This window comes from Ascidiella aspersa, chromosome 3, assembly GCF_963924565.1.
Source record: "Ascidiella aspersa chromosome 3, kaAscAspe10.2, whole genome shotgun sequence".
Classification (NCBI taxonomy): domain Eukaryota; kingdom Metazoa; phylum Chordata; class Ascidiacea; order Phlebobranchia; family Ascidiidae; genus Ascidiella; species Ascidiella aspersa.
This window is the reverse complement of record NC_139449.1, coordinates 15,109,854-15,134,018: the sequence shown is the minus strand read 5'-3', so window position 1 is coordinate 15,134,018 and position 24,165 is coordinate 15,109,854. Positions and strand designations below refer to the sequence as shown.

Genomic DNA, 24,165 nt, shown 5'->3' with positions numbered 1-24,165 from the left:
TTAATTACTTACACGCAAAAAATGTTTGCGTTTTGCGTTTTTTTGATCATTTCAAGCAATAGTATATAACAAATAGTTACCAATTTAACCAAAGAATTTTTTCGTGTTTTTTAATCTGATTCTGAGCTGCATGTTTGCACACAAGTTCGCCCCAAAACAGCTTATCTATGTAACAGTGGAAAGCCAAATCAAATGGTGGTCTCACACGCGGCAGGCTTCGCCATACGAAATCAGTAAGAGTTTTGGGTTTTCTAGCACTTAAGCATCTTGAGATTCTGACGGATGAAAGGGTAGGTTTGAAAAGATGCAATCAAAGTTACAAAGATTTGGCGAAAATACGTCGAAAGAAAGACCATGAATGTTTCAATACGATGGTTAAATGGTTTAGGTATCACAATTATTTTATACTTCTTTATAAGCGATCATCTTGTGATAGCTTTACTCAAGACTGACTACAACATTACCAGGACTGACTACACAAATTCTGTTAATTGTCAACAAGCATGGCATATTTGTAAAAACCTCCAAGAAAGCTTGGAACATTTTACTCGCCTTGAACCTATTAAAACAAAAGTAAAACCACTAAGGTTTACTTTGAAAAAAACGGTTCTCTTTACCCGACTTATTGTTCTTGCTGAAAGAGATGGGGACGTCGAAAGAGCATTTGAACACCTGAAAAACTAAACAGCACTCTATGCGGGTTCACCAGCAAGTTATTACATGGCAGCTCTTAAATAAAAAACCTATAAACCCAAATAGAAGATGATTCAGAAATTACTTTAAATTGTTGATGATGTGCTCTATTCGGGTTGTTTAACCCTTAAAATATATGCTTTAAGACCATAATCTCTTTCATAAATGATGTAGAAGCTGAGATATGAGCAAAAACTGTATTTTATGGCGGCCATTTAAAAAATCCAAAATGGGGACTTTCCCCAGGCCGGATGAGCTGGAACTTTTTTTTGGTTGATATGTAGATTATGCCTAACTTGTCCTAATAACGTCATACATAAAAACTAATGGATTCGATCCGATACTCAATTCTTTATCTGTTAACAGGAACCAATAATAACACAAAGGCTCGCATAAGTGGTTTCACATCTTAATTCAAATGAATACAAAACAATGTTATTAAAACAGAAAGAGAAACAGCATCAGCGTAAGTTAAGCATCATTGCCAAACACTTACAAGTAACCAACAAGGCGAGCTCCTACCGCAAGGTAGTAACACCAACTGAAGTAAGGACATCCACAATGTCAAGGCACCTTGTGCCGGCGACTTTTGACCGTTTGACCGCAAGTAATAGAATGCTTACACAATTAACTCAAAGTACTTACATCAAAATGCGCAAGGCTTACAATCTCACTGTCATTTTTTTTTCAACAATAAGAAAAGTTTACGAACACAAGGCAATGCATGGCAAACGCAAGAATAGACACTAATCCGCCTCAACACTAACTAGTTCACTGCGTTGATGTGCCGCACACACTATAGGGCTGTCAGTACAGCAATGCACCTTGGCTCCCTCGTATACTCATACAACCAGAGCAACTGATCAACCCAAATTGGCCGGATGAGAAGTAAGAACCTGATGATATGTTAAGTTATCTGTTTTCCGACAAGCACCGTACTTATCATCTGGGCGAAGCATCCAACCATAGGATATACACTCGATTCTCTTTTTCACTTTCCTCCAAACTATATGTGCATTGAATTAATATTGATGCCGCATATCAGTGGCGAGATGTGGCCATTCACCACGGTCTTCGTACTGCTGTGTTTTCACAGCTTAGACGCGCAACGCGCTTTATTAGGTTCGCATGGTCTTGAGAGCTAATCTTACTGGGCACGACGATCTGGCCACATTACCAGGGCTTCTCCATATCTTCCAAACATAGAAGTGGTTGTCACCAGTTTTTTGTGCCTCGTGGGAAAACACCAACATTGTAGTGACTAGTGACCACTCAGCCACAAAAACAGTTCAACGTCTTTGTTGAACATTGTTGCTTGACCACGACCACGAGCAAGATCAAGCACAGCACCTACTTTCTGGAGTAACGACCTGCTAAGCAACAGAGGCAAGGTATTCGTGACGACAAAAACGGTAATGCTGCACAATTTTCCACCAACACCAGCAGGAATTAGGGCTTGAGATTTGGAAATTACTTTCTTTCTATCATCAAACTTTAAACTGTACGCGAAGAAGTAATTTTAACCTCATGTTTAAACTTGGAATCTAAATTGCGGTAACAATTTCGCAGCGACCGTTTACCACAGACGGTTTTCGAGTAAGCAGTGTCTTTAACTTCCGACTTGTAGGTTTCAGCTACGCAACTGTTGATTACACTTGAAAATAGCACAATGTTGACTTCGTCGTTGAAACATCATTAAAAGAAATAGACGTTTTAGAACTTTTGAGTGTTCATTTCGCCGCCCAATTTGGCGTTTTATTTGGCGTCAATACATTGTAACAGGTAATCAACAAGTGGTGTTAAGGTAAATATACGTTGAAAATCAGACTCCATGGATTCGAACAAGGTGACTTGCAAATGTCAGCGCCATTTGTTGTTCGTAGAAGTTAAGGGTGCGTCATCTAACAGTTTTAAAAAATAATTGTATCTGGTTATTCCATCTCGTAAGAGGTCATTTTATGCGATAAATGTTCAAACTCCAGAATGCAGTCAATCGTCATCATATCACTTTTATCAAACTGTTTAAACTTAGTGTATGTATAAAGTACGCATCATCTAAACATTCCGTCTTAAACGCTGCATCTAGTTTTCAATCAACGTTGACATTCCATTCTCTGCGTGTTCCTTGCGCGTAAATTGTGAAATCGCCTTTTCCGCTTTCGAGTTGCCCTATAGCCCTCGAGTACAACAAATTGTTGCTCTATCTAGAGTAGACGACGCCCGTGACAAGCTGCTGCACTTGTTGTACCTTGTTCTTCCATGCAGAATAAGGCAAGACGTATTTAAACCTTAATGGAGACAGTTTGCACTAGTTGCAATCTTGTGTATTTACCTTAGTGGAGATATTTTGCACTTGATGCAATCTTGTGTATTTACTACTGGTTTCCTGAAACCATCCTCTGCTACACATGGAAACTATTAGATCCGATCCGATACTGAAGTCTTTATCAGTGTACAGGAATTAGTTAATACGTAAATTCTTGAGAAAAGTGAGAAGTAAAATGCAGTGCAAAGCTAGTCTTTTTCGAAAACATTTTATGATCTCTTCATGTAATCAAACTTGCACAATTTAAGTGTTAGAGAGTTAATGAATTTTAGCAAGTGAACAAAAAACTTACTTTAGAGTCAAATAATATTCCCAGTAAGCGTAATTTGTTGTTTATTTCTGTAGTTAAAGTGGGACGAAACATTTGGGGGCCTTAACCTTGTGTATAAAGAGTTTGTAAACAATAATGACCCACCGATTTTCGAACTTCACGTTTCAATTTTAACGGACCAATGTAATGTATATTCAGGAATTGATTTCCAAAAGGAATATGAATGGCATCATTGTGGCGTATTAGATTTGATTATCAACCATTTGTGCAATACTGATTGCATCACCTAGCGAGTTTACATCATTGTAAAATTGGCCAAAAAGTCAAGAACGACTGCGTTGCAATTAAGTGGTTACGAGAAGTAAATTGAAGTAAATTTGCGAGATGAAACATATGGAGCATTTAGCGCTTCTCGTTTTATTTTTTTAGAGGAAATGTCGGAATATTTATGTTATTATTCACATAATAATCCGACATTTCTTAGATAACAGCGTGTGTGCACATGCGTAAGAGTCTTAACGCTGAAAATTGTTCCTTGGAAATGGGCAAAACGTAACATTCGATCGAAATCAAAAATGCATTTACATAAAATTGAAAGATATTGTTTTTGGCTTCAATGGCCTCGTGCCTACGTGGGAATTCAGGAAAAGTTTTGAGTACTTCTGGTTAATTGCGCTACAGGAACTATTTTTGTACACTAATTGCGCGCACAACTTGGCCGAATTCTGGGGCGTTTTAACGCCCTGTTGGAAATTCAGAGCGTCTAAAAACATTCTGAACACCCAAGTTTGCTTGTGACATAGGCATTATTCTACAAAGTCTTAGTCTTTTTACGACTTTTAGTTGATAGTATATAATTGTTTTGCTGTCACAATTATGTGGCCTAAATAAATAAATTCCGCGTAAAATTGGCAGCAGCCCAAATAGTGTTAGTAAATGTGTGCCGCGCTCTAAAAAGGGCATGCTTTAAATGATCGCCTATTTTATGCTATATTGAACTTTGTCACGTTTATTTGAAGGTATGTACTAACTAAAAACTGGTATGTACTAACCTAAACAGGCGATAGAAACCTGATGAACAAACTATTGGAACTTAAACTTGTAAGAAGAATGAGCTGTTTTGATTTGGATACGGAAATGTATCGAAATTGGTACAAGATTGAACCCTATGCGCAACTCAATGACACCCTGTTTGCGTGAGTAAAAGTTTGTATAAAATATTGTTTGAGGTACATTTTATCAAAAAAATTGTACATTTTAGGTATATTTTAAGCGTTTTCAATACATTATTTTGACGTTCAAAAGTAAAAGTCGAGAGAACATAGAACACACCTGTGCTTACAAGAACTGTAAGTATATTTAAACAAAAAAGAGATGACACAAAGTAGATGATCACAAAGACATTAGAATAGGTTTATATCAAAATACAGAGTTTAATATGCATTTAAAAGCATACGCATAACTTCGCTAATAACAAGTACAGCTCACATCGTAAAGGTATAAGCAGCAGCCAACTAAGTGCGTCGAGTGTCGAGCGTCAAACTTATTTTGCTTTTCACGTTAAGCGTCAGGGGTGGCCCACAAGACGCAAGCTTTTTTTTAACCGCGCCCCCCTTTGATAGTTGTCCTATGCCTTGCTCCCCCCTACGAAAAGCAAATTCTGTATTTTTCTATAACATATCAATGAGACTACATAAAAATAGTAAATTGATTTTATTCGGTTGATTTTGCTAAAGGGTAATTCAGGAGACTTTTCGCTTTAGGCACACAACGAATTGCTCGTGCTCGACATATTCATTTTTATCAAGCTGGTTTTGACAAACATGTTAAGAGAGCATTGATTCCACAGTTGTAAGGCTGCCCAGAAACCACTTAAAAATGTCGCCAGAAGCACAAAAAATAAACATTGCATTAATGGTGTTTCAAAAGGTGTGACGACACACAATAAACTCTGTTAGCCACACTTGAAGGTAGATTTGTTCATTTTGAAAACAATTTTATACTTATTTTGTAGCCGAAATCTGCAATGCTCACAATACTTTATGAAATCTGTTCCGGGAACAAACGTTTTCTTTTTGGCTCGTCCGTTTATACCATGGTGTGGGGACTTTGGGTGCTCGTCGCTTCAGGAACCAGTAAGCCCTGTTAAAATTCTGATTGTTTTTGTCCACTCCTTATATAAATTATATTAAACTATCGTCATCAATAAAAATATCTTAGATTGTAAATTGAAAATATATTTACTGAAATTAAAGCTTTTGTAGGGTTGTAAGTCGAAATCACGTTGTGATACGTATTGTCATAAATGACGCTAAATGCCATATAACAAACCAATGCAGACTTAAAAACTGGTTGATAACCACTAATAAAAAATAAAATTACATTGACCAATAGCCTAGCACTCCTGGTAGCCCTATATAAGTGATAGAAGATGTGATGTAATTGTAAGCTGTGTCCGTAAAGCGAACAACGTATTCTTGGGAGTGCAACATCGCAAAGCTTAACTACGTAAAATGAATGCCTGATGTGTGGTTACAGAATGTGTTTGTTTTCTTTATTTCTAAAGAATTTCTTATTTATTGCGGCCAATTTTACGTTGACATTCGACTCTGCAGAGCAATTTGAGATTATGACCCTTTTCTAAAAGTGTGTGGATGTTGAGCGACAAGGAGTGCAACATCGCAAAGCTTACCTACGTAAAATGAATGCCTGATGTGTGGCTACAGAATGTGTTTGTTTTCTTTATTTCTAAAGAATTTCTTATATATTGCGGCCCCAGAATTTCCAAAGAAATTCTTATATATTGCGGCCAATTTTACGTTGACATTCGACTCTGCAGAGCAATTTGAGATTATGACCCTTTTCTAAAAGTATGTGGATGTTGAGCGACAAATTGTACACAAAAGCAATTAGGTAGCAGTGGTTTGCGAGACTATAATTGTAATTATAGTTTATTGTGATTAAACGCACCGTAAAGATACAATGAACCTCACCGATTTGTTCCGAAACTTACGAATGAATTTCTAATCGAGCGATTGGCCGTCCAGTATTTTGCTATGACCATAATTTTGCTATAAAAAAAACTTGTTATTTTGGTTGAAATAAGTGCGCCACGATTTAACCTATGTTTACTCATGTCACTGGTGTTGCTTTTAGTTCTGTGCTGGTTTGTACGTTGCATGCATGAGTTTTTACCAAACAGTTTGTATGTTTGAATTGTTCTGTTAAATTCTTTCAAAAGACTAATAATGCAATTCGATGCGGAATATATTTCTCTCTGTTTACATCAATGGTTCTTAATATTTTTGCATTGCCTCCTCCCCTCCTGGTCTATTCCTATTACACGATAATATTTGTATTTTAAACATGCAATGAAATATGCCAAGAGACTTTGAGCTAAAAATGCCTACAAAACAATATATATTCGAAAATGAATGATCCGTGCCTTTTATAAATTTAGAAAAAAATAGTTTGAGGGAGACATGAAGACCTGTTGCCCAGCAACGGCTGCGAACAACTTAGATCTCTTTCAAATGTACCAGATTGCTCCGACTAATCATACTCCAAATCGGCCGTAAAAAGTTGAAATATAAATAAGAACCTGAACACCGAACAACTAGGCTATTATTATCTCTAAAACGTGCAAACCGCAATATCATGTGCGATATTTTGCAGATACTTAGCTGCTATACGCATGGAACCTTTAAATTCACTATAAAATCAGCTAAATATTGTGGTACAGCTCGCAACCCCCATAAACACTGTGCCAAACGGTCTGAAAGTACACTTGGAAACTACATCTTTGTTAAATCTATGCAGAACTAAAATAAATGTTTTTAAGCAATGCAAGAACCAGACCTGGAAATGTCCTTGCACCAGAGATGTTGTGGACCGAGACACTTGTGTTAATCAAATTCTCGTAAGATTGTTTTAAATATTTTTTGTCATAAATTTGTAAAATGTGTTAATAATAATTATCCTATTGTTGCTGGATTTTTTATATTAATGCATACAATTTTGTTCTAAACTAAACAGCGAAATTTTAAAACAATTAGCAGACCTATCTGTTATTAGGGTAAAAATGACAGCTTTTAGACTTACAGCGATAAAATGCGCTAGACGTGGTGTTATTAAAACAGGAAACGTAAAAAATGCCTATTAATTTACGGCGAAATACATTTCTGTTAAATTTAAGAAAATATTTTATGCTCCAGATTTTATCTTTAGGAGAATCTCATTCGTGTATGTAAATGTTTTATAATTTTCTTTTTATGTTGTGGATCACATAACATATTAAAATATAAAACTTTTTATTTACTTTTTGTAAAAAAATTCAAAAATGGCATGACCATACTTTTTCGGGAATATATGTCTGTAACTTATTGTTCTGTATTCCGTATCCGTTGTCGTCATATATTTCATATGTTTTTGGGCAGAACCTAATACAGACCATGGTTAGCCTGCGCAATAAGATTGGTGTTTTTTTAAATAAACTGAATCACAAAATTGCCCAAATTGCGACAAGTGAATTGCAAGATTGATGTTTTATTTGAACTTGACCATTTAAATCTTGCCTAATGCTTTAGCGACAAGTGAATGGCAAGATTGCTGTTTTATCTAAACTATTGGACATTTAAATCAGCAAAAAAAAAACATGCAAGGAAAAAAGTAGTGATGGATGTGCCGAAAGATTGACGCCAACAAAGGTTGATATTTATATCTCCGGTCACAATTACTGCTAAATATGTAACTGTATACACAAACCTTTTGAAGTATTCACGCTTGCTTGTTCATCAAGGTGAAGGTAATATTGCTGAACACCAGGCCTGCAAGCAGTTTTTTCTTCTGCATACATATTTTCCACTATCGTAATATTACAGCTAGCTATAAATATAAATGTCTTTAAAGAGTTCAAATTGATCCTCTGAAACTATTCTTTTTAAACTATGGAATTGGAAGTTTAAACAATGCACAACAACTAGTTAGAAAACGACGTAAAATATGCATTGACGATCACAAATTGGGCTACTACCTATAAAATTCTAACATGGTTGTTTGTATATTGGGTGTAAGTTGAGTCCGGTCGCTAAGATTTATGCTTACAGAATGGAAAACACTGTTCTGGTTAAATCAGTTTATTGTTATCGTTTAGCAGATCGACCCAGCTGTGCCATCATGTTATCCTCCACGGCCCAAGCTTTTAAGCCTCAACGAATGCATCCCTGATTATCTTGCGAGGTGTATTGACCCCCAATGCGAGTTTGCCGTAAGTTTATAGGTAGTGCATCCGGATAGTGGCGTAGTAAAAAGGGTTTTCATGGACGTATATATGCGTAATATTTATACCACAAATTGCAACAACTCTAATTAGATAAAAAACAATAATTTCATGTCTTTAATTAGACAGTGTTAACGTGCAGCTTGACAGTGTTATGGACCAACGATACACTCAAAGTTATTATTTGCTGTCCAGATTGTTTTTTTCACGATTTACTTTTTCTGGCTTACATTCACCAAATAACAAATTAAATTAAAAAATTGTATCTCCAACTTGGAATTCAACCAGCTTTTTGAAAGATAGTTTGGCAATCACGTGTATCGCCTCGATTAACTTGATATAAATCTGGGCCATCTGCCATGATGTGAAGTATGTTTTTGTCACTACTGCGTTAAGTGATTAACCGCGTATGATTTGTTTGGTTCGGATAAAACACGCAGAAGGCAAAAACAGTTTAGCAAAAGGTTAAAAAACCGTGAGCAAATGAGCTTAATTTCAAAATTAGATCAAGTCAGGTTGTGTTTCTGCTCTATTCATCAGAAATTAGTGCAGTTCTAAGCAAAAAGGTCTACGACAATCAAGTGCATCTATCTAATGCAGTGGTTCTCAAACTGGGGTCCGCGGTCCTTTGGGGATCCGCGAGACAATTTTCTGGGACCGCGAAGCACCCAACAAAAAAATCAACACGACGCTCCTGAAGAAGAAAAGTTTTTGTGCAATAAAATTTTCAGGCAACTTACTTTTCCAAACCAAGCTCATTAGTTGTTCATTAAGGTTATTGCACGCTTAAAGTTAAATCCTTTGTGACGTCATAGTGTTGCGTTGTGCTAATGAGAATTACGTTTTTACAGCTTGCTGCGCTGCCACTGTGGGCACGGTTTTAAAACTGTTCGTGATTGCTAGACTCAAATAAAGTGATTCGTTAATTAGAGGTTAACATAACTGATAGCAAAGAAGCAAGTGCACCCGTCCCATTGATACAATTAAAAAGAATGTGTTTTTCTGAGTTTATTTGTGTATTTTTTTAAGGACCGTGAGCAATAAAAAAATAAAAGTTTGAGAACCACTGATCTAATGGATCAAAAAGTCTCACATTTGTAGACTTTTAGGTCTTGAACAACGCACTAATTTAACTTAACAAATCTGCATAAACAGATTAAGTTTATATATACCTCATATGTTCGTTCGTACGAGTATGATGTCATCGTTGGTGATTGTTATTTAAGGATACAACGTTCCACAATGCTTTATCGATTCGCGACCTCCGTTATCAAGCTCCTATTATGCATTAATGTTTGAGGTTTTATACGCTGTTTACGATTTTAATATAAAGTCTCGTAACGTGATGACAATTATTTATAGTTCAGCAATTTACACCTTTTAAAACATGAACTAAAATCGATATATCATAACAATACGGTAAAATCGGCCCGTAGATGACTGAGCTCTGACATTCCAAATCTGAGCTCTGACATTTTTAAAATGTTTGACATTCAAACAATAAATCACTTCTTATCTATTCCACATTAGTAGGCTGTTACAAATTAGTTTTAGTTAGAAAATGTGTTTAATAAACAGCAAATTATTTTCTCGGTTAGCGAATTATTTAACGCGGCAGAAAGTGTGTCAACCGGTGGGCGACACATTCGGCCAGCTGTCCACGGATAACCGGTACACCATTGTTAACCGGTACACCATTGTTAACCGGTACACCATTTTTAAACGCATTATAATAACAAAAAAACCTTGGACCCTAGACTAGAGGGACGAAAAAACACTGACGATCGCGGGTCGGACAAAAATCTGAGTTAAAAATTTCATAACTAATTAATTATGTTTGTATCCGACAAAGTTTACGTTAATATACTCTTAATGACCGAATAAACTATTTTAGGCTTATTAAGGAAATCTGTCGCGTCTGATTGTTGTGGAACCATATAGTTTGGTGACCGTTGCACTACACATTCAACCATCGATTTCGTAAATATTAGCATATTGTATCAACTAACAGGGCAGTTTTTACAACTAGGTCTTCCAAAAGAAATATTCTTAAACCTATTTTGTTAGTATAAATGCTTAAACTTTGTATAAAATTTGTAATAAATTTGTTCAATTAATTTCGAAATAAAACTGACAAAAAGGCAAATCTTTAAGTATAGGCTTGCAAATTTATTATTTAAACTTCACTAAATTTTTATCCGACAGCTTTCTTTTTATAGAACCAAACAAATTGCTCTAGTTTAGTGGGCTGCGTGTGGTGTCACCAAACGTCAACAGGGAGTTCCCTAGCTTCGCCTCACTGCTCGGCGTCTGACAAGTGTTTTAACGGTCTACAGGGTCAACGGCTTCCTGATTATGGCAAGTTTTAAAAAATATCTATGAAATAAAATAAAAGCAATGCTTCCAGTAAAATAAAGGTAAGAAAGTTTAGAAACACATTAAAATAAAAATTTGTCACCTTTCTTTTATTATATTTTCACTTCAAAACATATGAAAATAACACGCAGAAAACACTCCAAATTGCCTCGATGAGCAAAGAGGAACATCATCCGTAATTCTGTTAGCGGTTGCTATATGTGGAAGCATTGCTCTGATTGCACTGATGACGATAACTATTTGTTGTTACAAGAAGATTAAAAGACAAAAACATTTGATTGAGGAAAACGAAAAAGGTTTGGCATTTAGTTTTTTGTCTTTGCGTCACAACACAAAAGCAATCATTATTCAATATGTGTAAGTTTCAATTATTTCAATTTTCCTTGATTAGAACTGTTTGTGAATCACTTTCTTTTATAATGCATAATGCATTTGTTAAATTCCGAAAGATCCTGCTACCTGTGCTTAAAAAAGAGTTTTTTTGTGTGTGAAAGGCGTACAACGCCAGTTTATGGCTGTGTGCACGGAAATATTAATGGTAACATTTACTTTCTGTTGAGATTACAGGTTAAATATATATGTCCATACAATGGAAGTACAGGGCGTGGGTATGGGGTATCCCTCTTTCTTCACGGAATAAACCGAGAATAACATGCGCACAATAAATTATAGGCGCACTAGATGTTATAGAACTTGGGTCGACTTCAACCTTTTCCTAGTTGCGGAGAAAAGCCAAACTCGGGGTCTGATCGTAAAAATATTAACGTTTTTGTTGGTATAACGTGCAGGTTTTAAGCATTTAATTGCAACAATTGTTTATCAGAGGCGGAAAAAGGATTATTTTGTGATTGAAAATGAATTACGTTTTAGAAGTAGGCGGTCAATTGGGCACACGAAGGGCGAATAAATTCATTGGTTTGGCTTAAAATTTGAGTCCACAGGGCGTCTTAAATCATTACAATAAAACGTTGTTCAAAAAAACAGAAAACGCGATAAATTTAATCTTGAATGTTGTTTATGGTGTAACTTGAAAGAACCGTTAAACTTTCGTTGTTATCTTTATTCACTATTTAAAAGACCCAATGAATTGTGCGAAGTATAACACGCATTGTGAAGTGCAGAGAAGGGAGTGTCAAACTTTTTTAGCCATCTAGCCTTTCGATTTATTTTTATATGTAACGTGCCCCTCAAAAGTAGTTAATTAAAAAGACAAAAAAAACACACTTCGGGTATGGTGGAAAGATTTAATTAATAGTTTGCTACTTACAGTGGCATTTCAATAACAGTGATTATGTCTAGTAGCAAGTCATAAACATGCGCAGCATGGTCTTTAACGCTTGACTTGAAGTAAGCTCAAACATTTTTTTCGCTATTCGTAAATAACATATTTTTTTCATTAATTTTTTGCGGAAGTTGTCAAGTGCCAGAAAAAAAACTGCACGCGTACACTCGAAATTTGTGGTATGCGTACACCAGTTGAGAATCCCTGGACAACCATCTTTGGTACAAAATACACCTGCACAGTTTGGCATTTGAATAAACTCTGCTGATATCTAACGTACAAATACAGTACAATCTACGAATTAGTCAACAATTTCGTAGGTTTGGTTGTGAGTTTGTTTGGTTTAAATCCAAAAATTAATTAATTTAAATAGTTCTTCGCGACTGTTCTGCATTACTGTAACAAAAATAGATCCTTGTGTTTCGATAATCTTTCTCAAACATTTTTTATTATATGATGTTGCCGCCATAATATCAAGATCAGTCAAAAACCACATTGCACGGTTTAATCCACCGAGGCACATTGTTCAGAATTAATATTCTAAATTTTCAAGTTGTTCCTACTCTAATCGTAATGAAATGGCATACAAAAATAGCCACTTAAAACTTGTATATTATAAGTTGCTAATCGTAAGTTGCCGTTTAATTTAGACAGTCGAGCGTCGAAGTCTTAACGTCCACATTCAATACCTAACCTGTGACTGTTGGCCGAAAGTTTGGTAGACTTGCAATAAACTATTTTTTTCTGTTTTTAGTACAATTTCGCACAGGATCGCGCTCTACAGGTTTCTTGAAATCATCTATGTTATGACGTCACGTTAGTACGTAACCTAGTGACGTCTTCTATGCGCCACACAGCCCCAATGGGCCCCCGCGAAGTGAAAAAATGTGGCCCGCGACATCTAACATTTTATTTTATGGCATTCCTAAATAAAACCTTCTCGTCGCACAGTCTAAACGTCAAAACTGCTAATCAACTCTACCACAAATCGGTTCAAAATAACCAAAGTCTGACTCCAGCTTCCAAAGCTAAAACCATAGCCAAATAAGTCTAGGGTTGTGCCCCGACTCCGCATCCCTGGTAATATGAATAACTGAAGGATGGACTTTTTGTTACACTTCAGTTAAGTTTAACCTGGTGGATTAGGAAATGGATTTAATTTTTGGATAAACCTTTGTGACAGGATGGTTGGCAGTTTTTTGTTACTCTTTTTCCGGATAACCTTTCGCGCTCATTTATATGCCAACCTCGGTGGCACGTAAAATTATAGTTCAGGAAGTCACATCATCTGTATATACCTTATTGCTGTTGTTCGACCCAAATTGAAAAAAACTTGCCAGTACGCAGGAGAGAATCCAGAATTTTGTTGAAATAATGCCATAAAAAAGTTATGACGTCACAAATTTATATTATTGAACCGGTAGCCTTAAAAAACTTGATATTTACGGTCAAACACGTGAGCTAATGAGCAAATTAAATCGAATCTAGATACTCCCAAGGTGGTAAATTTAGCGCTTTTAGTTTTAAAATTCAAATATGTTCGTAGTGATCATATATCAAGATGATTTTAACAAAAAAATTGTTATGCCTTTAGTCAACAGTTATTTGGTTGCACAAAAATAACGTATAAAAATCATATAATTCGTTTTACTTGTTTAAAAAACTAAAAAAATTGACTACAATAAATAAAGAATTAACTTCAAATGTCGCACTGTCTAATAAACGTCTTGATCGAGGATGTAAACTCAATACTTATCCTTAGCAGCTGCTTTGGGGATCGTGTCCCGAACTAGTCTGTGACAGCTCGTCCGGGATCTAAAAAGGTTTGAGTTAGAGACCTCTTTAAGACGTAGTAGAAATGTACCAGATAGTTGTGGCAGGGAAAAGCATGGGATTTGCAGGTGATGAGTTTGTAAAGTTCGTGCTGCAGAAGGCAGAACATCGCTGACGAAGTTAAGCAATCAGGGGCTTAACCAGAAAATCAAAAAGGGGGTCCTGAATTTATAACTTAGGGAATTCCCCTATTTTCGTCTGACATTAATGAATAATGACTTTATAAAACAGTGACAGTATGACGTCATAGAATGGTGATTGCAAGACATAATAAAAAAAATCAGAAACAGCCAAATACGTCGAGCAAAAGCGAGCACGTGCGTCGTCGATAATCCCGTCAGGCGCCAGCTGCGAAACCACAGTGTGCAATCGTTAACTTCAGGCAAAAAACAAACCAAGACCGTAAAATATGTGATTAATTGTGGTAGAAAGAATCCTACATAATTCGACTATCAGCAGCGCAGTTTTCAAGTGCCATGAACGGAACTAGTGCTAAATTACAAGCACGCCTTTCACCACGTGCAATACTAAACAAAGATCGTTTTTCCCACGATTAGCGCAACATATGCGTCGAGCTGTGTGCCTGAGGGGAAATAAGTTGTGTCTATTGCACACTCAGCACGTGGTCTTAACTATCATTACTTAAAAATGGAGACTTTGAAACGCGCACGACAGTCACCATTATACCTCCTTTTAAAAATCTTGCTTCAGTTAAACAAATGTCGATGTTACACCAACATCGGATATTAGCGCAGAGACCGAACAGCGAGGAACATACTGCGCCTAACTCGACGTTTTTTAGCGAGAAAAAAAGAAAGACGGTTTGACTTAGCGTTGGTAATTGTCGAATACACACTTGCTAATCAGTCAACCTAAACCAGCGGTTCTCAACCAGTGGGCCATGGCTAACTGGTGGGCCATAAGAACATTGAGGTGGGCCACAGACCAATTTAAAAAGCTAGATTTAGTTTCATTTGTGTCATTATATTTAATTTTACAGGAATAATGGCTTGGGGAGGAATTTTGTTTTGAAGTATGTTCTGCTGTGCTTTGTTCTAAACCTATTTTAAAGTTTTTTCTTTCATAAAAATTCTATTGGGCCACGGAATTTTTTTGCAACGTAAATGGGCCACGAAAGAAAAAAGGTTGAGAACTACTGACCTAAACAAATAACGAAAGAGAAAAACTATCCAGCGTTTACGGTCGACCAAACTAAAGACGAAAAAGAGCGTTTTGCGCTCGATTTTGGTTTCGCATTAGATTAAGACGCTTGACCCAATTACTTAAAAAGCACGCCGCTTCGAACAGTTTGTTAGACCATGACAAAAACGATAACATCACTTACAAAAAAGGGGGAAGAACTCCCGCCACCCTGGATACGCCACTGGAGGCCATGGATAATGTATAAGATTTTTAACCTTCATAAGTAATACATATTTCACTTATAAATAATACTAATAATCTCATTTTGAAATTCCAGGGGAAGTGCCCCCCACCCCATCTGTTGAAAGTTTTTATTCTAATTTGCATCGCTTGTTGGTTGTGTATTTTCATTTCACACAAATTAAAATAAACATTTTAACTCATAACACCACATTTGGGGGCATATTTACTCTTTTTTTAAGGCAAATTGCCATAAACTGGTCCATAACGATTTTTATTAATATTCCTGGTTGGATTCATTAGCGCTGTTACGCAAAAAACTAACCCAAATACCTCTTTGAATTATTCGAATATATTACAACGTTTATGATAATGTTTTTTTGTTGTTTGTTACATATTAAACATTAATTATCAGGAGTATGTGATGACGATTCGGACCCTCCACCTACTGACAAAGCTCCATGTTCTCCGTCTATTTCACAAAAGGGTCATAAAGTAACTGGTTACAAGCATTCAGTCCCACAAGTTGTAAGTGTTGTTGAGTTTTAATGATTTATTTATTATTGTAAAATACCAACATCTTAGCAGCGATTGGGCATCATACTACTGTACACGAATTCTTTTTAACATACGCCCTGAAGCAGAACTTTGAAAACACTATCGATTTGTTTAAAACTTATCTAAAACCATTGAAAACAAAACAGCAGTTTTGTCTTACTGCCTTGGTCTGGGTTGGAGTTTCGAAAAACAGCTCGCATAACAATACAAAACGTATTTTTTTAAGGGTCAAGAGCCAAATTTATATTTTTCCCGAATCTTTCGTTCAGCCCAATGCGATTTAAAGTTTGTGATTTATTCTATTAAAGTAAGTTGGGCATGTAGGAGAATTCGCTGTTAGATGTTTCGGTGAATATGTCATTTAATGGCATCATGATTTTTTTGTGTTTTCTAGGAAAGTCATATAGTTAACTCATAAAATTTTTTTTTTGTTTGCTATGCTCTTTTTTGGGAAATTTGTTGCACATTTGCGTCAAACCTTGCAATTCCATTTTGGCCCACCAACGCCTGAGATGTGGCCTGCTAAACTTGCTACAGTCGTACAACTGTTTTCTTGTCATGCATTTTTTTGCAAATTACCTTAAACTGGCGCCCGTTAAACCCCTTGTGTACGTGGACAGGTCTTAGGCACTTATGGGATTCAAATCTTACTGTATTTTAAAGTGTAAAAATAATATACACTATACGTTACTATAAAATAACTTAAAGATAGAAAACGTACAAAGAGGACTTGTTTGATATGTACTATTCTATTTTATCCTTCAACAAGATTATACTCGCGAAAAGCGAGCTACTTTAGTTTAGCGATTCATATGAAACAAAACTATTAAAAAAATGGAAAAGCTTTTATTATTAATAACACGTGTATTTAACTTAACCAGACCCGTCATGGCTAACACAGCGAATACAGTATTCAAATCGTCTGTATTTTGTTTCCGTGGCATATAAACTGCTTATTAATTTTTACTTATATACTGAATTTTGCATAAATTGTTTACCATACTAATATTTGTTTGTTATGTTTTAAGATTCTTTCGGTTCTTGACACCGATGGATCCGAAATAATACGCAAACCTGTCCAGTTAGTTAAGGGTGGTGTAACGTATGGTGGTTCTACAACAAATAATCTTCGTCCGTTACACGAAACTGATACTGCCAACAAGCCAAGTACAATTAACAAGAAAAGTGCGTGTTATTTTTATGTACAAGTTTTAACCGTTTGACTATACAGTAGTGGTTCCTAACCTTTTTGCTCTCCCTACCCCCTTTTCAGTTTTCAAAAAAACAATTTTGATGTAAGATACGTAAACAGAGTTAAGTAAATTCATGTTAAAACTTGACAAGTGTTTACATTTCTGAAAGATTGTCGCAAGATTGGGCAAAATGTCCGGGTATGTTCGATATGTACGGATTTACTGCATGCAAATTGGGGTAAAGTAACAACTCTTTACGGGCTCCATTTGTCACAATATGGATTTTTAATTCCAGTGAAGAAAATATATTGTGCGCTTATGACCCAACAGAAAATTGACTTCAGGTTTTTATATGGAAGTAATTTAAGTAAGGAAAATTGTTGAGAAAATTTAGTTGGGACGGGTGTTTTAGACGGGTGTTTGGGGATTAAAAATTTGCTACACTTTCTATTTTTGTTGGACAACTTTATTTGACTGAAGCTTTATGCTTGATTTATGATTAAAAACAAGGGTAACGGTGATGTCATTAACTTGGCTTGAAAAAAAATCCCATCAACACAATTTTAGACAAGAAGTTGCTTTTGCTCTTTCTGGTAAATTTTTAGTTCATATTGTTTTACTCTTTTTTCCTTAATAAACACTACACGGCGACCCCACAGATAACCCCTTGCGACCCGAGGTTGGGAATCACTGCTGTAGAGTATTAGTATTTCACAATAAAAGTATCAATCGCAAAACATTGGGATTTAAATTCAATCACATTAGCATGAGACAAAGCGGTTTTATACCTTAGCTTTGTCCCATGCTAATATGATAAAATTTCAGTTTTATACTCTAGCCTCGAGTGGTAATAAACTTTTGGTGAGTATGAAATGCAAAAACTATTAAATAAAACTTTGGTGTTTAAATATGTGGTACTCAGGAAAAAATAAGAAGTCAAACAGCACAAGTTCGAGCAACAACAAGAGCGATTTAGAACAAGCGAGCAAGGATGAGAATGAAAGGCAACGCTCAAGCTCGTTCATCAGCCAAAACTCATCCGATTTGCTTCGATCCCCACTCTGGCGAAGACGCGATGTGGCACCAGAACTGCTTCAAACAAGAAATAGTAGAAAAAGAGCAGAAACTGAGCCCTCAAGCAACATTCAAAAATGGGAAGAGGGGAATCCGGGTTATTTGCCGACCAGAAGCGTTTCATCGCACGATATAAGTTTGACATCTGATAGTTTGTTAAATACGACTAAGCCACTGCGATGGAATTCTAGTGATAACATACAAAGATATTCTGTTGTCGCGAAAGATGCCTGTAAAATTCCCTACCATTTAAGAAATATATCAAGAGACACTGCCAAAATGCCGTACGCCAACAGTAAACCCATAGAAGAACATGTTGGTGAAAATGAAAATAGCGACAAACGTTTTCATGTTTACTTATAAAACCTTTTGGTTTAAGGAATCGCATCTATATATCATTTACTTTAGTATTTTCGTTAAAACTTAATACCTAAATATAACCTGATAATATTCAGGCCCAATACCGGCCTCACTTGACTTTGCGACTTAGGTAAATGCAATAAAGCATAATCCAAAGTAAACAATGCTTCACGAAACAGTACCGCAGAGGAAATATTGCGTTTGTTTGCGCCCTACTCGCATTCAATATTAAGTTTTGCAGGACACTCTACAGATAATTGGAATAGCTAATAAATATTACAAGGCATCGAAACCAAACACGGCAAAAATAGAGAAATAAAAAAATCTGCTTGTATGTCCGGGATTTGACCGTACTGTATAAAACATATCGCCAATACGTTCACAATAACGAAAGCGGCATTTTGTTAATTCCGAAATTTGTCACATATTTATAGAGAGTAACTCCCAAAGGCAAATACTGTTAATTTTTACGTCATACACTACCAAGTTGATGACCTATATTTTTCTGTGTGAAATATAGAGTTAAAGTAAAACATCATGTGCCTACCGCTAAACCCACTGTGGAAGCATGGCGCCCAACGAGGGGGCAAGGGGGTCACTTGCCCCTCCCTGGAATTAAAAAAAACGATTATTTTTTTTCTCATGCGGCCCGCGCTAACACATAATTGCTCACCCCTGCCTTAAGGGATTAATTTTTTTTTTCGAGTTTAACAAAATAGTTTTTGATCAGTAATATTATAGTTATAAGATTAAATTACTAGTCCCATATTGTCCCTTTCTAATTATTGTAAACTTAAAAAAAAACAGTAATTTCCGCTACAGGCAACTGCCTTGACCGAGTGCTGCCACGAACACAATACTGTGTCCGCTTCTTTGAAAATACTTCGTCGACGCTTTTCAGCCTTTATACCCAGCAGGGCTGCGGAGGTTAAAAATAATCTGACTCGCGAATCCCGACTCCGGCTAAATGTGCGATTACGATCCCGAATCAGGCTCCGACTCTACAGCCTGTATTTTACCAGTTTACGTAACTCAATCAAGGTGGATTTTAAGCAATCACCACATAAGGGTGTCATATAATTCATCCATCCAATACATGGTTGGAAAATAATCATCATATGCTATTCTGCCTTTAAAATTTACAGTTGGTGTAAAGATTTTAAAATTTGGTACTTAAAATTTGGTAGATTATAAAATTTGGTATTTTTAACCGGCTGCGGAGTCGATTAAAAATAAACCAAATCCGACTTCGATCAAATGTGCGATTTCGTCGAGTACCGAGTACGGCCCTGAATCTAGTCTACAGCCTGTATTCCGCCACTTTACGTAACTAAAATAACGTGGATACTTAGCAATCCACTTATAAGAGTGTCGCATAATTCATTCACTCACAATATATGTTTGGAAAATATCCACCATGTGCTATTTTACCTTTACAAATTTCAGTAGGCGGTCATATCAGTTTTTAAATTTGTTACGGCACATGCGCATGTCGGAGTCGGGACTATAGTAGTTTACGTGGTCTTACTCGTGCCCCAAGTGACTTCAGCAAAACAAACCCACTCTGCGGTCCTTCTGCGCATGCGCATGCGCATGTCGGACTCGAGTAGTTTTACGTGGTCTTACCCGAGTCCGACTCTGCAGCCCCGATACCCAGAAGTGTTAACTTTAAGTTTCGCTTTCAGCTTGGTTTTCCAATCGCACAAAAAAACTCGTGTTTACCCGTAGGTTTTTCCTATATAACGCTCTGCTTTTAGTCGTCATTATTCCTATATTTATGGTGCAGCTAAATTTTTTGGCGGAATGCGAAGCGGAAAACATCTTGCAAAGGTTTAACAGCTGGTGCATGTTAACGATGTGTTTGTATAAACCATTAATTCTTAAACTTTTTTAGTTTTGTTCACCCCTAGCATCTATCCCCAGATTTCATTCACCCTTGTCTCATGATAAGATAAAACTATCTCGTCTATATAACACCAAAAAATGAACACCCGAAATATCCGCCCTGCTCACAAGCTATAATCCATTTCTGACGGTTCACCCTTATTCAACCCTTTTGGTTGGTTCGCCCCTGCAAAAAATGTGTTCATCCTGGGGTGAAACATTCGCCTAATTAAGAAGAAACACTTGTTTAAAACACTTTGTTTTTGATTTTTTCTTTTTTTGTATATAGACCATAATGCAAAACAAAAGTTTGGAGAAAAGTAATTTCGTGAGGGAACTTGTGCGCTCAAAACCTAATTTTGTAGAACTTACCTTTGCAGAGTGTATAACTTCACATGGCGCAACAAGAAATTGCGACATAAAGGCGTTTGCTTCGCGCGAATGATTATTCTACGTCCGGTTTGTTTACGTTTTAATGCTGTCTTTTGAACTAGATCAGTTCTTCTTTACTGTTGCGCCGTGGAAGGCTGCCAAGTGCGTCGCGGAAAAACGGAAAACGTATTCTAAAATACTGGACATATATTTTTTAACATTTTAATTTTTTTATTTTCGGCAATGTAATAAAAAAACTTGCAAATCGAAAAGTAGCCATTCCATTCGAGAAATTTGCTATTACAATCCACGTTTCATTTGACATGTTACTAAAATCCTAAAGATGCTATTTCATCCGCCATGTTGCTATTCAATTCGCAAATTAGTCATCAGTAGGGCGATTATTTTTTGACCTAAAAAATAAGAAATTTTGACCTAAAAAATTGAAATTTTGACAAATTTTGACCTGAAAAAATATTTTTTTGACAAAATATTGACCTATTATATATACTGTGACGTAACATTGATTTTAACAACATGTTGTTTGAAGTAGCCTACTGTATTAGTGTCTTGGCGTCGTTAACCTCACGAAGTCAGTTATTTTGGGGGGTTTGTGCAAAACTTACTTGTTAAAGCTGAAAAAAACAAGACGCTGGCAATTTAAAAAAATGCTGTGTGAATAGTTGAAATTGAAGAGATTTGAAATACAACGTAAAAATAATTAATAACAAAGACCTGCTATATTATTAAAATAGGAAATGGGATAATTGCATATATCACAAAAGAGAAAATACAGCATATATTTTTCAATACATTAGTTAAAGTCAGACACACAACTGTATAAAGCAAATTCGAAGTTCGAGCTGTACTAATGCTATAACTAGGCCTACCATATGTCCTCTTTTCTCAAGAAAACTGAATGGTCCTCCGAGGACGCTCAAAAATGTCCAAATTTCCTCGTTTTTCCCATTTCGAGTTGGCTGCTCACTTTCAATAAGACTTTTAGGCGAGACATTGTATTTATTTCCAAAAAACGGTAGCCATGAATCACGCTAAATTGCTGATTTAAAACCGTTTTTCCAACAAATTGTCCTCTCGGCCCTACCTTCTTGATTGTTATTATAAACATTGCGCCAGAAAAGTGGCAACAGAACCTCACATCGAAAAAGGCCCAATAATAAATCAAAGGTAGGAGTTTGTTAGGTCTTACTATCAGTGTTACTGTAATGTAGGCTATGTTCTTATTTCTTACAGAAGCTTGTGTAGTTAGTCTATAACAGCGTTTCTATGGTTTCATTTGGGTTGTAGCCTACACCACACCGACAGTCCTGTAAAAAATCTTTTTTTGCCAACTTTAACATAGAAACTGCAAAAAGAGTTCGCGCTCCGCGCGAATCTTGGGTTTTCTGCATTAGCTTTTTTATCACAAAGTCTCTTTGAGTGCCATTGGATGTTTTCATATCATCTAAATATAACGGCCCTATTTAATTACAACATTGCTAACTTGTTCGAACTATTTTTTAATTCTATTTTATATATGATAACAGGCTAGCAATAGGGGTACTAAAACTTTTTTGCGCAAATTGATAATGTTTTTGCAATATTGCCGCTGTATTTTGTGTCGTCACATCTTTTGAAACACGATAACGAAATGTTTAATTTTTGCGCTTGCCATTTTTATTTGCGCTCGATATCACAGCCTTACAACTGTCGAGTAAATGCCCTCACAACACGTTTGTCAAAATCAGCTCATTGAGCTCGTGCACGAGCAATTCGTTGTGTACCAATGAGAAAAGCCTCCTGAATTTACAGTTTAGCGCCAATTAAACCAATTAAACTCAATTTTTTTCGCGTTTCGCACGACCGAAAACAGTCTTCACTAGTTTTAAGTTGTCTCAGTGATATTTAATTGAAAATGCTGAATTGCGTTTCGTAAGGGTGCGCAAGGCATAGGAAAATTACCAAAGGGGCGCAGCTAAAAAAAGGTTAAGAACCACTGGTCTATCGCATACAGGTGGTTCTCAGCAGATGCTTTCATTTTTCTTTATTATTCTTTGAATTTAAAAAAATAAATAAATTATAATCCCGAAGAGGAAAACTGTGTTTACTGATGGGCTACGCCAAAAGTATCCTTGTTTCAGAAACGGACGTATTATTTTCGAAGCTGAATGCATTACTTGTGGTCTGTGAATATGGCACGTTTTTCTCAAACGTAACGTAAAATTCTGCATAGCTCGCGTATATCATTACTGAAGATTTAATACACTTAATATGTCATTTAATTTAATTCAAAACTAATATTTTTCTGATATACAATTTCAAAAAGCTGAATATATACATTTTTTAATCTTGTAAGCGATTTATATGTATTTTTAATCGATTTTCATTTGAAATAATTTTAACAAATTTTGACCTAACGTGCAAATTTTGACAAAATTTTGACTTTTTTTCAGGAAGTCGAACCGTTTGACTTTTCCGGTTCAGGTTCGGTCCAGGTTCAAGGATTTTTTCGGAATCCGGTTCAGTTCCGGTTTCGGTTCGGAGGAATTTCTAAGTTGCGGTTCAGCTCCGGTTCGACCATCGTTATTTCAAAACCGGTTCATAAAGTTCCGGTTCAGATACAATATAATTTGCGTTAAATCTCAAAATGTGGGTCGATAAATGTAAAGAATAATCTTTGAATTGTAAGTCATTTAATCTAAGTTACGTGACTTATTGAAAAAAACAGCAACTCATTATTGAAATATCTAAAAAATAAAAAATAAACGATATTTTCATTCAATATTCATATTTTTTTATTCAATTTCGAACATGGCGTAACTTGACTCTGTAAAATAGAAGTTGTGACGTCATGCAGGAGCGAACCGCTTTTGTTTACAGGTTCGGGTTCGGTTAAGGTTCAGGTACTTTCAAAATATTCGGTTCAGTTCCGGTTCAGCTCCTTAAAATCTTATAAAAACCGGTTCAGGTTCGGTTACGGTTCGGAAAAAATTGACCCTAAACCGGTTCATAAAGTTCCGGTTCGGTTCCGGTTCGACTCCCTGCTTTTTTTGACAAGTTAAAAAATAATCGCCTTAGTCAGCAGTCATCACATTCAAAATATTGCCATTAAAAACCTTAACTAGCCGTTTAATTTGATAGGTTATAAAATTCCTAAAGAAACTATGATATTCGCCATTTTACTGTTAGATTCGCAAAGTAGCCATTCTATTTGAAATGTTCTCATTACAATTGTTAACTGTCAAGTTGCTATTTAATGCAACATGTTGTGAAAAACTCAAA

At 36.0% G+C, this 24,165-nt stretch overlaps 1 protein-coding gene across 3 annotated transcripts in view; it reads left to right on the top strand.

Moving 5' to 3' along the window:
* The window catches only part of LOC146160356 (VWFA and cache domain-containing protein 1-like), a 55,909-nt gene extending 36,855 nt beyond the window's left edge, over positions 1 to 19,054 (top strand). For 2 of the 3 annotated variants that reach the window (XM_083385687.1, XM_083385685.1), the window contains 9 exons: positions 4,351 to 4,486; positions 5,305 to 5,425; positions 7,132 to 7,209; positions 8,443 to 8,556; positions 10,788 to 10,926; positions 11,076 to 11,240; positions 15,858 to 15,970; positions 17,029 to 17,185; positions 18,116 to 19,054. In XM_083385687.1, coding sequence (XP_083241813.1) covers positions 4,351 to 4,486; positions 5,305 to 5,425; positions 7,132 to 7,209; positions 8,443 to 8,556; positions 10,788 to 10,926; positions 11,076 to 11,240; positions 15,858 to 15,970; positions 17,029 to 17,185; positions 18,116 to 18,630 — 1,538 coding nt within the window. In that variant the 3' untranslated portion in view covers positions 18,631 to 19,054. The remainder of the gene's footprint in view (positions 1 to 4,350; positions 4,487 to 5,304; positions 5,426 to 7,131; positions 7,210 to 8,442; positions 8,557 to 10,787; positions 10,927 to 11,075; positions 11,241 to 15,857; positions 15,971 to 17,028; positions 17,186 to 18,115) is intronic. The other variant, XM_083385686.1, reaches the window with a different exon arrangement.
* The last annotated feature ends 5,111 nt before the right edge of the window (positions 19,055 to 24,165 follow it).